Source organism: Manis javanica, chromosome 4 (genome assembly GCF_040802235.1).
Source record: "Manis javanica isolate MJ-LG chromosome 4, MJ_LKY, whole genome shotgun sequence".
Taxonomy (NCBI): domain Eukaryota; kingdom Metazoa; phylum Chordata; class Mammalia; order Pholidota; family Manidae; genus Manis; species Manis javanica.
In genome coordinates, this window is record NC_133159.1 from 162,676,302 (window position 1) to 162,691,831 (window position 15,530).

Below are 15,530 nucleotides of genomic sequence, written 5' to 3' on the forward strand. Positions count from 1 at the left end.
CTCGATGGGCTGCCGGAGTCACAGCCTCAGTTTACTACGGGGGGTCCTCAACCCCCCACGGTACCCTTCATATCTCTCAAGAGTATGTTCCCTCTCACTCCCAGATCTCTCAAGTTGCATCAGATATCAGACATTCCAAAAAAGTCATTATCCAAACTCTTGACAGCGCCTCTTATCTTCTTATCCCCGCCCCTCTTCCCATTTCTCCTACTCTTCGGTACAGCTCATTCAGGGCACCACCATCTTTCTCAACCACACCCTTAACACCGCCAATTGTTTCTTGTGCACATCACTACAGCGCCCACTGCTGGCCGCCGTGCCCCTTAATATTTCCAACTACTCCTTCCATGCAGAAAGACAACCCCTCTGGCAGACACACCCCTATGGGAACCAGAATACGCAGATAATCTCACCATCCACCATCTGTGTAGGCCCGACTCCACCCACATCCAGTGCACTTCACTGCCTCCCAATTCCAGCACACCCTGCATTCTCGTCACCCTAATCCCACAGTTTACACTTTACAGCATGGCAGAATTCCTTGAGCTCCAACCTCCCTTGCCCTCGTGCACAAAAAGGGCTGCTTTCCTTCCCATCATGGTCGGTATCTCTTTGACCACCTCAGCCATTGGAGCAGGGTTTTCGGGAAGAGCCTTGAGTCACTCTCTATGGGCAGTTAGAGATCTCAATGCCAAACTTGAGGGAGCCCTGACATCCACTGCCGATTCCCTAGCCTCTCTCCAAAGACAGGTCACTTCGCTAGCTAAAGTCACCCTTCAAAACCGGCGGGCCCTAGATCTGCTTACAGCCGAGAAAGGCGGCACCTGCGTCTTCCTCCGGGAAGAGTGCTGCTATTACATCAACGAATCCAGCATTGTAGAAACTGACATTACCAAACTCACTGACCTTGCCTCCAGCCTCCACTCTGCTTCCAATTCCAACCCATTCTCTTCAATACTAACAAACCCCCTCCTTACCTGGGTCTGGCCCATTGCAGGCCCCATAATAATCATTCTTCTCACCTGTCTCTTCTTACCCTGTATAATAAAGTTCATCAAATCCCAAGTCAGAAAAATCTCTAATCAAGCTTTCAGCCAGCTTTTACTCAGGAACTACCAGCTTCTGGCCACAGAAGATCCCTCACCCTCACAGTAACCTCCTCACCACACGCTGAGATGGACCCCTCTCCCCCCTGGAAACTGTTCCTGGAAACAATGGCCGCAGATGCGTAGCTCCTGACACCCATATCCTCTTGGCACCATTGGAATCAACAGGTCCTCGACCTATAGTTACAGGGAACCTTCATTGATTTCCAACCTGAAGAAGTCCACATCTACTTGTCCTTACTGTGGGGAGTCCTATCAACCCTTTCCTCCCGATCCTCAAGCCCTCACTCCCTTCTCCACCCCCGTTCAGCAGGAAGCAGTCAGAGAGAAAGCAATGTCCACAACCCCATAGAGGAGAAAGGGGGGAATGAAGGGCCCCCACCAGTAAGATGGCAAACTTCCGGCTTCTCTTCGGGGTCCTCGGTTCCCACCGGCACCACCTGAAGCCCAATCACCTCTCGCCCCCCTCCCAATCCCAGCACCTAGCCAACAGCCACCAGCTCCATAGAAGTAACACCACAATCATCCCATGCCCCTTCCCATATAACCCAGCACCTTTCCCTAATAAAGCAGAAATCTCTGGTGATTTGCTGCTGTGTGTCGCTCCTTTCCTTTCACTGCTTACTTTGGACTTTTCTTGTAATAGCTTCCTAAAATGGAATCTTAGATTATTGACTTTAAATCTTTCTTTTCTAATAAATACACAATTCAAATCTATCGGTTTCTCTCTAAGCACTGCTCTCATTGCATCTCACACATGTTGATAACTGCCTTTTCATTGTCAGTTAATTTGAAATATTTTAAAGTTTATCTTCAGATCTTCTTTGGGCCATGTGTTATTTAGAAGTTGTATTTAATCTTCAAGTGTTTGGTGATTTTTCAGCTGTCTTTCTTTTATTGACTTCTAGCTTAATTCCACTGTGATCTGAGAGTATATGTTACATGACTTTTAGTGCTTTAACTTTGTTAATGTGTTTCATGGCCCATAATGTAGTCTGTTTTGGTGAATGTTCCATGTGAGCTTGCTTCAGAAGGATGTGTATTCTATTGTCAGATGAATTGTTCTTCACATGTTTCTTCACATGTTAATTAAATCCAGTGGATTGATGATGCGGTTGAGTTTTGCTATGTTCTTAACTGATTTTCTACCTGTTGGATTTGTCCTGAAGGGAAGCAGATTACACGCACACAAATATGTCACTTTGGCAGGTGAATTACTTTGAGCTTGAAGGCAACCAAAACACAGCACACTCAAGACAAACTTTCACCTCCCCCTTAGCTACCTAAACTATGTACCCCCTTTATCTGATACCCATCTGTGTCCCTTATAATAAACTGGTAAATGTAAGTAAATGTTTCTCCGAGTTCTGTGAACTACTCTAGCAAAAGTAATCTGAGAGTCCATAGGAACCTGGTTTCCAGGCAGTCAGGAGCACAGGTAAACTGGACTTGTAATTGTTGTCAAAGTGGCAGTCTTGTAGGAGATAGTGTCAGAATCCAGTTCAATTTGTAAGACACCCAGTGTCCACGGAGAACTGGAGAATCACTCGGTGGTGTTGGAGAACACAGCAAACACTATTACAATCTCTATTTTGATACATTTAGGCCAGGCCATTTATGTTTCTAGTGCTTGATATTGATATAGTTGGACTGACACCTACCATATTTCTTAGTTTTCTACTCACCATCCTTGCTCAATACATCTACATTTTCCTGCCTCCTGTAGTTTTAAACGAGCAATTGCATTTCATATTTTCTCATTTAAAAATAAACGAACGGAACTTTTTAGTGGTTGCCATGGTGCTTGCAGCTGAAAACGGACCCAGTGTTTTAAAACTATACAGCTTCACAGCAGTACAAAGTGCTTCCTTGCCATCTGCCAAGCCCTCAAACAGCCCAAAGCAAGCTCCTCAACACACTGGCCAAAAAAACAAACAAACAAAAAACCCCTCCGTTTCACAGTCACCAAAGACTATTTACTATTTCAAGGCAGCAAAAAAATAACGATTCAGACAAGACAATCACATGTCCCACAAGAACCCGCGGGGAGTCGCCCCACCCTGTTAGTAACAAAGCCTGCTGCCCCCCAAGCCCCTGCTTGTTTACAAAGTGTCCCCGATGTCCGATCGCCGATGCCCGATCCCCGATCACCATCCCCTGTGCATAGATAGGCCTGCTTTTATGCTTCCCTAGGAGTATATATGCATAATGCTGCACTGACGTAGTCCAGGGCGTTCGCAACTCTACTGAGAGCTCGCGCTCAAGACCTGACAGGAAAAGAATTAGAACCCCAGTCTCCTCAGCCACTAGCATTTTAAACGGATGTTTAACAACCGTTTATTTCTCCGGGGAGGGGGTGCATCGTTCCCAGAAGTGCTGCAATAGCAGGGCAAGGCGTGGAGTGAACAACGTAAATTATTGTTTTATTTCCCTGCCCCAAAAGTAGGCTCAATGGATTGCCTTCGGATAGAGAACGCACCATACATTAAACTGGTAAGAACAGTTACTGCACTCAATTTTGACCAAAAGATGGAAAAAAAAAGTTGTCTCTGTTCCTTCCCCGTGACACCCTGTCTCTCACACTTCTTCAGCTCACGGTGAGAAACCTCACCCTCAGCCAAAGGCCCACCCTCTTCCCTAGACTTGACAGCCTATTACAGCCCCACAACCTGTAGGACCGTTTCACTTATTTGGGGCTTTTACGCTTTTGGGTTTTTTTTTGCTCCCATAGCTCCCAGACGAACTAGCCATTTCAAGTTTGCATGCCCCACCCTTCCCGCCTTCGGTGCTCGCCCACTCGCCTGGAAACAGAAACGCGCGTACCCACAAAGGTCCTTCAGCCTCGTTTCCCTGCAGGAGTCCTGGAGCGGGAATAGACACAAACAGCTTTATGGGACTTTTCTTTCAAATGTACAGCTACGTTGAAACAGTTTTAGGGTGAACGCTCACCACCTAACATCATTTGACCGCCGTGTATTGTATATATGTACACATACACAGGCGCAGATACAAATACGTCCGTCCCTCTATGCTTTTACCAACCTGCCTTGCCTTGGAAGTGTTTTTAAAGAGATGAGTTCAGCAACCTTTTCCTTTCTTCTCCCTAAGTTTTTTTTTTTCTTCCTTTTTTTTGAGCGGTTCTATCTGTAAATACGGGCATTTCATGACTTAAATTCTCTTTTACAGGTCTTCCAACGAAAAAAGAGAGGACTTTGTTTAACTTTTTAAACAGAATAAAACTCATTCTATCTCTCAGATACTCTCGAGTCCGAACAGTAGACCCTCTTGAGAACCTGACACCGAAGGCCTCCAGGAAGAAGGTCGCAAGGCAGGCTGGTGCCAAACAGATGGAAAACTAGTGGGTAAGAAAGGGCTAGACCCTCCCGCCTGGCGGCGCCTCTCCTCCCCTTTTTCCAATCCTCTTGAAATGTAACTTTTAAAAAGGTTAATATTAAATTACATAATAAATGCAGATTCTGCAGAACCAGCCTCCTTCTGCCTCAGCCTTCCCTGTCTATTAAGGCCCTCGGTAAAAGTACGGGAAATGTAACTGAAATTAGATTTTCGGCTCAAATAATGTTCATTGAAATCTGGTCTAACTTCCACAAAAAAAAACCTTGAAAGGGTGGAGTTTTCATTCTCAATCCCAAACTATAGGAAAAGCCCCGTCTGAAAGGAAGACACCAGAAGGAGCCAAGGAACCTGTATAACAAGCCCCTATCCATTTTTCTGCAAGAGCCAGGCAGTGACAAACATATCCACCAGGGGGCCGCATCTGCTCTTTTCCAGAACCTCGGCTGCGGTCTGGGACTTCGTTTTGGGAGACTTGTCTGTAAAGGGCTTCTGGTAGGGTAAAAGTGCACCTACGGGACCTTTACATACATTTGTTGCCCCCACAGTCATTTGAAAAGGTAGGTTGTGTTTTCTCCATTTTGTTCTTGAAGATACAAAGCTGGGATTTGAAAAATGAGTCTGCGATTCCCAAGCTGACAGGGTCTCTTGGCATCCACTCTCCCATCCCGTCTCTGCTACTGCAGGCTCCTCCCTAAGTTTGTGCGCTTAGACAGGTACTGGGCTAGGATGCATGTCCTCAGCCACTTCCTAAGTAACCTCTGCTCCCTACCCTCTGCTGTTCCACAGTGTGGACTGTCACTGGGGAAGGAATCATCTAAGCCCCCTGTTACATGCTGAGGAAACTGAGGCTCCCAGGGTGAAGTTACTTTTTCCAAGCCAGTCTGTTGGTGAGGGAGATGTCTCATCAGGATTCTCAGCACAGGTTTCAGCCCAGGAATTGAGGGGAGCCCCCTCTCTCCAGTCATCCCCACCCCAGCCTCCGTTTTTTTCCTTCAAGAATTCCCTCCTCCCAAGTCCTGAGAGTTCAGCACTACTCAGATCTTACCTAGAAATGCAGGGTTGTAAAGGCATTCCTGGCTAACCCAGTATGAGTAGAATCCACAAAGGTTCAAGGACTCCAAACTAGGGTACTCCCAGGCTAAGGGTGGATGTTTGGTTCCACATTCAGAGAACCCTCTTGAATATTTAATCCTTCCATCATGCATTCATGAATTAACGCACGATTTCCTGCCTGCCTAGGGATGTGACAGGCATGGTGCTGAGCAATGCAGAGCTACAGATGAGAAGAATCAGCTTCTGGGCTCAGGGCTTAGTCTGAGGGGGGACAGCTCTGAGGAAGAATGGTGATACAGCAGCTGGAATCTGATCCAGGTGGGGGAGCCAGTAGGAGGAAGCCGGTAGGTTACACTAGTATGGCCTTCCCTCTGGAATGCTTATGTGACTCCTTATCACTTAACCCTTGTCACCAACTGGAGCAGCCTTCCTGAGCAACGCCCTTCCAATCTAAAGTAGGTCCCTGTCCTCAGTTCCTCCTCAGCACGTCTGTTTTGTTTTCCTCAATGGCATGTATCTGAAGTTAGCTTCTCTATTCATTCCCTGTCTCTCCCCACTCGCTTCTCTAAAGTACACTCAACAAGGGTAGGTGCTTATCCATCTCACTCAGGGCTGTATGCTCAGCACCTAGCAAGCATTCCATATTTGTATGAATGTTGGAAAGCTCTCGTGAAGTCATCCCCCAATGCGCTAGACCCCAGGCTGTGATCTTGTGGAGAAAAAGAGCTTCAGAGGTGAGGCTGCCAGGAAAGATAAAGGTCATTAACAGATAAAGTCTCCCTGTGGCTAGGGTGAGGGGTGGGGGCAGGAACTGGAGTCCTCACTTAAGGGAGACAAATTGGGGTAGGCCCATGGCCAGGTGCTGCCCTGATAAGCTGGGCCCCCTCCTTGACCCCTCCCTGCCCCACCTCCTTTCCATTTGTTCATCAACACCTTCCCTGGCAAATACAAAGATGGAAGGGTGGGGTGGGATTGCGAGTTTCATCTCCTTTATCACATAATCAAGTGACAATTTCTGTCTTGGGTGTGAGGCCCAGGAGATATACGAGAAATGTTAAAGAAGTTTCAAAGATTATGGAAGAAACCTAAGACAATCTGTGTGTTTTCGGTTTCTGTGGGTTCTGTTTCTGTGTTTTGGTTTCACAGCCATTGTAACATTTGTTCAAAGCCAAATTTGGTCCATTTCTAGCTGGATGACCTTGGACAAATTATGGAAACTTTCAATGCTTCTGTTTTTGTCTTTTGAGGATAACTATACTTCTTGGGTTGAGTTGTACATAATAAAAAGAAAACACATGCAAAGTTCCTAGACCAGAGCCTACTCAATAAGGTAGTGGTTCCCAGCCTCTTGGCCTGCTGTCTTCCCCTCTCCCTCCTAACTCACCATGTTCAGCTCTACCTTTGTGCTTTATTTTAGCTCTTGCTGTAATCTGCCACCTCCCAACATGGGGGTGTAATAAACTAATTTCCTGAGGCCTTGATGTCTTCAGGAATTCAGAGAGACTCCCTGCATCACTTGAGGAAACAACTGGCTGGTTTTGTAGCAGGGAGGAGAAGAAGGCTGTGGCAAGACAGGCTGGTGCCAAACAGATGGGAAACTAGTGAGCGAGAAAGGGCTAGACCCTCCTGCCTGCCGATGTCGCCCCTCCCCTTTTTCCAGTCCTCTTGATATGTAACTTTTAAAAAGGTTAATATTGAATTACATAATAAATGCAAGAATCCAGCCTCCTCATAAAAATGGAATTTTTGAAAGTACATTTCATTCTCCTTTAATCCCCTCTTCAAGTTTACCTACCTCTTTGCAGGTAATCACTGCATCTCCTCCTCTTTAGGGCTGCTCAGACTGCATCAGGCTGCAATGGCTGGGAAGATAACACCCAGTCCTGTCCCCCTCCTAACCAGTCCTACACAGGACTACTTAACTTCTAGAAACCTTTCCAGCAGCTTCCAGCTCACACTTTCCCTCCCTTGAAGTCCAAGTGCTTATCTCACTAAGTACCCAGTGTTCCCTGTCAATAACCAGTCTTGCTTCTCTCTCACTATAGTATATAAGCCCTCTGAGGCTAGGCCCTCCTCTAGAGCTCCATAGTTTCTTTAGCTCATGCAGAGCACACCGTATGAATGCCCTGTGGAGTGAAGGATTTGGCCTTTGTTTGGACACGGGAGGCCCTTGGTGTGTCTTGGGGTTAATCAGGATGAAAGGCCTGGAGAGGTAAAAAAAACACTAATGGCAACGTTTGACTAAGATGGAGAGCTGAAGAGCTTAATATTCTCATTTCCACTGCATCCCTCTCCCCGAGACAGAGATATTCACCCCAACTGCACCAGAGTCTACTTGAGAGATGCTGATAAGTCATACTTTAACTTCCCTAATTCAGTGTTCAAGACTGTGTGAACCTGGAACCAGCATTTGAGGGATTTCTGCTAGGGATGCCTAGGTGAGAGGATGGTTAGCTAAGCAGCCAGGGGCCAGACACTGGACTCAGATCCTGGCTCAGCCACTTCTAGCTATGTGACCTTAGATAAGCCACTGAACCCTTCAGAACCTTCTACGCCTATAAAATGCAGACCATACCTCATGGGCTGTTGTGAGGATTGCTATGGGTAGTGGGCTCAGGCTATTTTACGGGTTCCAGGTTCACACAGTCTTGAACACTGAATTAGGGAAGTTAAAGTATGACTTATCAGCATCCCTCAAGTAGACTCTGGTGCAGTTGGGGTGAATATCTCTGTCTCGGGGAGAGGGATGCAGTGGAAATGAGAATATTAAGCTCTTCAGCTCTCCATCTTAGTCAAACGTTGCCATTAGTGTTTTTTTTACCTCTCCCCGCCTTTCATCCTGATTAACCCCAAGTTTAATTCCAAATATTAAAATATGGCAGAAAAGATAAAATGAGACGGTCGCAGATTGGGCCCACGTTCACCACAGCACGACCTGGGTTGACGCGCACTCCACGCCCTGCCCCGCCCCTCTCCGCTACCACGGGGCTGCTGATTGGTCCACGCAGAGTGAGGTCACGCAGGGCTTTTAAGGCCGATCGCCAGAGCCGCTTTGCAGTGGCAGCGGTGGCGGCTCCCTGGAGGGACTAGAGGAGGCTTGTGTGGCGGTTTGTTTGGCTGGTCGGAGGCGCGAGGTGGGAACGCTGCTGACGGGAGGTAAGCGGGCAGTTCGTGCGTGCTGAGAGCCCAGGCGCGGGGTTTGAGCAGCCGGAGTTGGCTGTCAGAGGAAGGCGGCGGGGGAAGTGCCAGCGGGCGGAGAGGGTCGCGGTGTTAGGAGGGGAATGTCAACCGTGTGGGGAGGTGAGGGCGAGTGGAGCGGGCCTCCCTCTACGTTCTCTGCGCCCGCGCCCAACTCCTAACTCGGGGGGCGCTACAGACCTGCCCCTCCTGCGAGGATTCTCGCCTGGGCCGAGCTGAGTCGGCTACCGTAGCGCCACAAGCTGGGAGTTGGGAACGACTGTCCGCCGGATCCGGATTGAGGTCTCACGCCTCACTGAGTGTCACAGGACCTGGGGGGGTTCTCTAGGCTTCATTGCCCTTGTAAGGGCCCCCAGAGAGTGCGGAGAAGCCTCTGTTACACTTGTATCTGCTTAAAATAAAATGAATTTTTAAAAAGACGGAAAGAAAGTGTCTGATTTAAGAAAGTATCAGGAAGTTGCACATTTCATTTTTAGTATTAAACATCTTTTTTTTCTCTCCCGTGACCTTTCCCTGTTTAGGTAACTCAGCTGTTGTCCCCAGAGCCTGCAGTTACAAGGCCTTCTTCCTGCCTCTGCCGTGAGCCCTAAGACCTGCCAGAGCTCACCATGGGGAACCACTTGACAGAGATGGCCCCCACAGCCCCCTCCTTCTTGCCCCACTTCCAGGCTCTGCATATCGTGGTCATTGGGCTGGACTCAGCTGGAAAGACCTCCCTCCTCTACCGCCTCAAGTTCAAGGAGTTTGTCCAGAGTGTCCCCACCAAAGGCTTCAACACAGAGAAGATCCGGGTGCCCCTCGGAGGGTCCCGTGGTATCACCTTCCAAGTGTGGGATGTTGGGGGGCAGGAGAAGCTGAGACCACTATGGCGCTCCTACACACGCCGGACAGATGGGTTGGTGTTTGTGGTGGATGCTGCTGAGACTGAGCGCCTGGAGGAGGCCAAGGTGGAGCTACACCGAATCAGTCGTGCCTCGGACAACCAGGGTGTGCCTGTGCTGGTGCTGGCCAACAAGCAGGATCAGCCTGGGGCACTGAGCACTGCTGAGGTGGAGAAGAGGCTGGCAGTCCGAGAGCTGGCAGCTGCCACTCTCACCCACGTGCAGGGCTGCAGTGCTGTGGATGGGCTGGGCCTGCAGCCAGGTCTTGAGCGCCTATATGAGATGATCCTCAAGAGGAAGAAGGTGGCCCGGGCAGGCAAGAAGAGACGGTGACCCACAGTCACCCCCTCCTCCCCTGTAGGGGTCTGTGCACTTGGACAGCCAGGCAGAGCTGGCTGCCCACTCAGCTCCGGGTGCAGGACCTGTCCACCTCAAAGAAGGATGGAGGGTCCTGTTTTGGTGCAGTGTTGGAGAAGGGGTGGGAGATGGGATGTCTTCTCACACCTTTCCCTCGTCCTCACTTCTGGAGAAGGTGGGGACTGCAGGACTGTTGAAGGCTTAAATGTAGACTGTGACTACCTCGACCCTGTTTTTTGTTTTTCTTTGGCTTTTTGATTAGGTGTGTTTTGGGGCAAAGGAAAGTTGCTTGGAGAATGCATGTGGGATGAACAAGAACTATCTGCCCCCAGCCCCAACCTGGGGAGCCTCCCTGGACTGCTTCTCTAGGGATGCCAGTCACAATTGCCTTTATTTGTGTCTGTCTGAAAGTGCCAAGAGCCCCCCTCACATTTGTTGATCTACAATTGTTTTTATAAGCCATGTTTGTCCTCTATTGTTAAATATTTTTTAGCATTTGCCTGTAAGGTATTAAAGACTGGCGATACTGTAGCTCTACCCTTGGTCTGGCGTTTTCTCTCTCCTTGCCTAGCTCCAGTGATGTCCAAGATTTGTATGTGGGCAGGTGGGAGGGGGGACTTATCTTGAGGCTGAATTTACAAAGCAAGGACACTTATAAAAATCAGGTAATGCGTTCACAGAATGGCTGGTGGAAATTGTAGAGGGAGTTGAAACCCACCCCCAAGCTGTTTTTCCTGATCTCTGCAGGTTTATTTTGGGGATGGGGGGCTTTCTTTCTCCTTTCCTCCCCTCACACAGTGGCACTTACCTGTGCCTGTTATCACTGGTCCTTTCAGATTTAGCTTCAGATTTGCTGATCTGAGCTGGTCTTGGGTCCTTGCCCTTGAGGAAACCTCCTAGGTCTATATAGGTAAGTCCTCAAAGAACCATTCAGTCCCCATCCTCCCCTTCTCCCCAGCACTCAGGTTGATCTGATTTTTTTTCCACCTGGGGAGATTCCGTGAGAATGGAAAGTAATTTCTTTCTGTCCTTAAGCCACCTCCCTGCTCAATCCTGCTGACTGCAATTCACTGGAAGCAACAGCGGCAGGTGCTGGGGAAGCCTGGGCTGGATTGAGCCAGCCTGGCCTTGGTGACTAAGCCCTGAGTAGCCCTCTCCGGAGCAGTTAGCAGTACCTGTGCCTGGTGGGAGTGTGGACGTCCACCCCGACGCTGTGTGAGAGAGAGAGGGAAGGTGTAGGCCACCCATGTTAGTACTGATAAGAATAAAATGGAAATGTGAGGGCCTGCCTTCCCCTGTCTGGGTTTTCAGGGCTACCCCCTCTTCACCAACACCAGGGCCAGCTATGTCTGAGATAAAGTACAATCAGATCCTCCTAATTTGGCTGGGAGTAGTGAGCAAAAACCAAGCACAATTCTTTCCAGCCCCCAGCCCCATAGTCCCATCCCCACCCCTTGTGCAAATAATGGGATCCTCAGCAGAGCAGTCCAGAGTCTCTGCTCCAGTATATCAGACGAAAGGATCTGCAATGGGGAGAAGGTGCTGGCAACGCTCTCCTGGGGGAGCCTTCCTAAGGAACATGCTTCTTCCCAGCCCGGGGGCTGCCAGAAGCTGAGTCTTGCTGAGCCTGGGCCAATTCAGATTTGCACACACACACACACACTCCCCCCCAACTGTGGCTGGAAGGACGGGGAGGGGATGTAGGGAAGGTGCATTGATCCGGAAGGGTGCCCAAGTGTGCGTCAATGTTGGGGCCTGCTTGACAGAGCTGCTGGGCTGGTTCTGCTGGGGACACGTGCTACCTTGCCCCTTCTACACACACCTTGACTCATCTCTCCCAGTCCTCAGGGCAGAGTCCTCCTCTGCAGCCCAGGAGTAGGCTGAGGAAGACCTGGCTGTAACGACCCCCTGTCCTGCTGGGAGTTCTTCCCTCCCCACTCCACCCCAGTTCTGCTCTTTTGTCTCAAAATCTCCAAGGGTATATTTTTTCTATTTCTGGTCACCTGGGAGACTGAGGTCTCTGGATTTGGAAGGACTTATACAGAGGCAGTGCCCCCACCCCGTCTGTAACAGAGGGACCTCCATGGTGCCAGCACCTGGTTCTGGCTCTGCCAACCACCCTGCCCTCCTTATCTGGTTCCCTGCTCTCCCAGGCTCCAGCCCTGAGCAGGAGCCATGGTCCACAGGAGACTTGCAAAAGTCCCAGCTCTTCCTTCATCCCTCTGGCCTGACTAGATGGTGGGGATGGAGGAAGTGGGGGATGGTGGCATGTGAGAGTTAGATGGAGAAGCCGGTTGCTTTGGTGAGGTTGTGGGGAGAGGGGCGCACAGGGAACTTGTGAGTAGAAAGCTATGTTCTGGCTGGGCTGGGGTCCAGAGCCTTGGAATGATCCTCCCACCTTGGTGCGTCCTGCCCCAGGGATTCTGCGGATTGAGCTCTGGGTCACTGGCTTAGAATGGGGATGGGATCAGGGTTGGGGATAAGTTGTAGTTTCCTTGTCCCTAGTAGAATTTCTTTGAAACCCTGAGATGGATGCAGCAGAGACACTGCCCGAGGGCAGAGGGTCTCAGGGGGCCAGGAATGGTGGTTGGGGCCTGGTTGCCTGTGAGGTGAAGTTGAAGGAAACCAGTGGGCCCAGAGTGGGGGCTTTTTTCTGAGAGGCCCTTCCCCTGTAAACCACCTCTGCTCCTTGTGCAGTTCAGATTGTAAAATCCAGATGAAGGGCACTTTCCCAGGTGCTCTGCCCTTCCCCCCAAGCCCCTCCTCATGACGGCAGAGATGGCAGTGGACCCTCACCTTCCCACGCCCTTCCAGTCCTCCTATGCTGCCTGTGCTCAAAGGAAAGAAAGAACAGGAAGGAAAGAAGTCCTCAGGCCTGGAAGGGGCAGCCACTTGCCCAAGGACAGACAGCTATTCGTAGTGCATCCAGATCCTTCCTCCCAGGCTGGATCTTTGTACTTCCAGGCAACAGGAGACAGGAGTTGGGCACCAAGTCCATCATCTCAGAGCTCTGGCCTCCCCCTGATTCGATTAAGAATAGCTTTCTGCTCTCCATCCCCCCACTCCCCTTCCTGAGGGGTAGGAGCTTTATTTGTAGAACTGGCTGCAAATCTGGTGAGAAGCCCCCACCTTCCTTTCACGCTGATCATGTGTTATTCCAAGTCTTTCTTGAGATGAGCACTTCCACGAGGACATGGGAAGCACTGAATTCCACTGAAGCTCTTGGAGGGTACAGGACAGCCTGGTCTCCCACACAGACATTTTTGAATGGAGACCAGTGGAAAGGGAGGGAGTGAAGACAGTAGGGGAGGCCCAGGCCAGTGCTGGGCTGTATGGGGTGGGCAGTCTGTAGCCACATGTAATTTCCAAGGCCATCTGCAGGACCATGGTGGGGAGTTCGTGGGTGGATGTCATGGGACCTCCTCTTCTGGCTAGTCCAGAGGAGGGTATTTGTTCTTCTTTCCTTTAGCTTTTTTTTAACTCTTCCCCCACTCCCCTGCCTTATTACAAAAGTAACAGATCTTTGTGGTGAAAGAAACTTAGAAACTTTGAAAATGGACACCCCCATAATCTACTCTTGAGAACTAGCTAAGCACTGTGAACAGGTTTTTATATGTAATCTTCCAGATATTTTTTCTCTGCATATACTAAAAAGGTATGTATATGTAACAGACATGGGGATTATATAATTGCTGTCCAGTTTTGCTTTTCTCATTTATATCTTGGGCATTATCCAGTATCAGGAATGACATAGGGATTTTTCTCATTCTTTTTGATGGCTACATGAGATTCCATTGTATGAATGTGCCATCATTTATTAATTAAATCCTCTATTAAATCCACAGTGTGTCCACAGCAATGAACCTCCTTGGACGTACCTCTTGGCACACTGGGGAGAGATTTCCTCTAAAATAAATTCCTAGAAGTGTAATTGTATGTCAAAGGGTATATGTACTGCAAGTTTTCAGAGACATTGCCAAAATGTATATTTGTATAGAGAGGGTTTGATGGGAAGGAAACTTAGTTCAGCCTCCTCACCCTCCATCCTGTTGCCAAGGCCTCTCCAAGCTGAGGGGGGGGGGGGTGTAGGTGGACAGACACTGTAGTGCCCTTGCTTTTGGGGAGGTAACAAAATTACCAGCAACTTGGCAGGGGATTTGCAGGCATGGGGAATGAGCTGTGGTTCACTTTCTGGGCCTGGGGATCGGGCCCTGCTGGGTTCTGCCTGGCTGATGGCGGAGGTGGGCAGATGGTGAGGACTCCCTAAGCATGAGCTTCTCATAGACGTCAGGCAGAGTGGGCGAAACAGCTCCCGAAATAAATCCCCAAGACTTGGCTCAGGGAGGGAGTGAGGCTGAGACAAGATGTGCATGCTCTGAAGGGAACATGGAGAAGAGAGCTCAGCCCAAAAGAGGGCAGCCAAGGCCCTGGACCTCCCCCAGGGTGAACCCCAACTCTTCAAGTGGGGAGCCTCCACCAGCTGCTATAGCTCATAGGCTCCTGAAACAGGAAGCATAAGCCTGAAGTATCTCATACCTTGGCCACTCTGGGCTGTCCAGGGCACCATTGCTCTGTTTAGCTCATTTCTGGCCCTGGATCTATGCGCCTCCTACATGGAGTGTGGTAGTGGGGAGGAGGAAAGCAGGAGGACTTAATCTTTTTAGCATTTCTCACCCCTTCCTATTCAATCTGGTAAAAAGTTTGGTGCAGGAGGGCAGGTATGACAGCTGGGTTTTAAAGATTGCTGAAAGTGAGGTTTTGTGCTTTGGATTGTGTTTGTTTTCACAAGATTATCCATTGCTTCCATTCCAGATGCTGACTTATGCTTAGGAAGAGAGAAGGCAGAACTGCTTACTCGTTCTCTGAAACTCTCCAGTCTGACTGGGAAGGAATAGAGCCATCAGCCTGACCAGGCAGCACCTCAGAAAGTGGCCCATAAAGCAAGGTTGGCGAGTTTATCTGGGAAGCCTTCCTGGAGGAGGTAAAGAGAAGAAGCAGATTTAGAACACATATTGAGTGTTCTGATTAACAGCGGACTTGCAGGACCTTGGGCTTGGGAGCACTTTTTTGGCCCTACCTCCTGCTCAGGAAGAAAGACCTGAGTCTGAGGTTTAATAGACCCAGTTTCGTTCCTCCCTTCCCGGTAATTAATGACCTGCTTAGGACACTCCCTAAAGTCTGTTCACCACTCCCCTAACCCAGCCCCTCCCAAGGTCACCCCAGGAGAATCAAGCTAGATTCCCACTCTCCTATTTCAGAGGAACTGAGTGTGGCAGGTGTCAGGGAAGGGATCCCCCAAGGGACTCTAGACCTGTGCTGTCCAATAGGACAACCACCAGACACATGGTGACTGAGCATGGGAAAAATAGCTGAACTGAACTGAGGTAGGCTGTAAGTGTGAAAACATAACAGATTTGAAAGATAGCTTATAAAAAAGAATGTAAATTATTTCATTAATACTTTTTATATAGGGTATATGGTGAAATGATAATTTTTTGGATATATTGTGTTAAGTAAAATGCATCATCAAAATTAGTTTCACCTGCTTTTCACCTATAAAAAAAGTAGCTATCAGAAATTC

At 49.2% G+C, this 15,530-nt stretch overlaps 1 protein-coding gene, 1 long non-coding RNA gene and 1 other non-coding gene across 3 annotated transcripts; 2 read left to right on the plus strand and 1 right to left on the minus strand.

The window, feature by feature from the left end:
* Positions 1-3,457: 3,457 nt before the first annotated feature.
* On the minus strand, positions 3,458-3,648 carry LOC118968198 (U2 spliceosomal RNA). The gene has a single exon (XR_005055727.1). It is a non-coding gene; the product is annotated as a U2 spliceosomal RNA (small nuclear RNA).
* LOC118968099 (uncharacterized) lies at positions 3,485-7,224 on the plus strand. The gene is made up of 5 exons (XR_005055449.2): positions 3,485-3,599; positions 4,293-4,468; positions 4,896-5,017; positions 5,700-5,857; positions 6,931-7,224. It is a non-coding gene; the product is annotated as an uncharacterized lncRNA (long non-coding RNA).
* A 1,308-nt stretch (positions 7,225-8,532) lies between these two features.
* On the plus strand, positions 8,533-10,486 carry ARL4D (ARF like GTPase 4D). The gene is made up of 2 exons (XM_017645437.3): positions 8,533-8,669; positions 9,233-10,486. The coding sequence occupies exon 2, from the start codon at positions 9,320-9,322 to the stop codon at positions 9,923-9,925; it is 606 nt and encodes a 201-aa protein (XP_017500926.1). The 5' UTR covers positions 8,533-8,669; positions 9,233-9,319; the 3' UTR covers positions 9,926-10,486.
* The last annotated feature ends 5,044 nt before the right edge of the window (positions 10,487-15,530 follow it).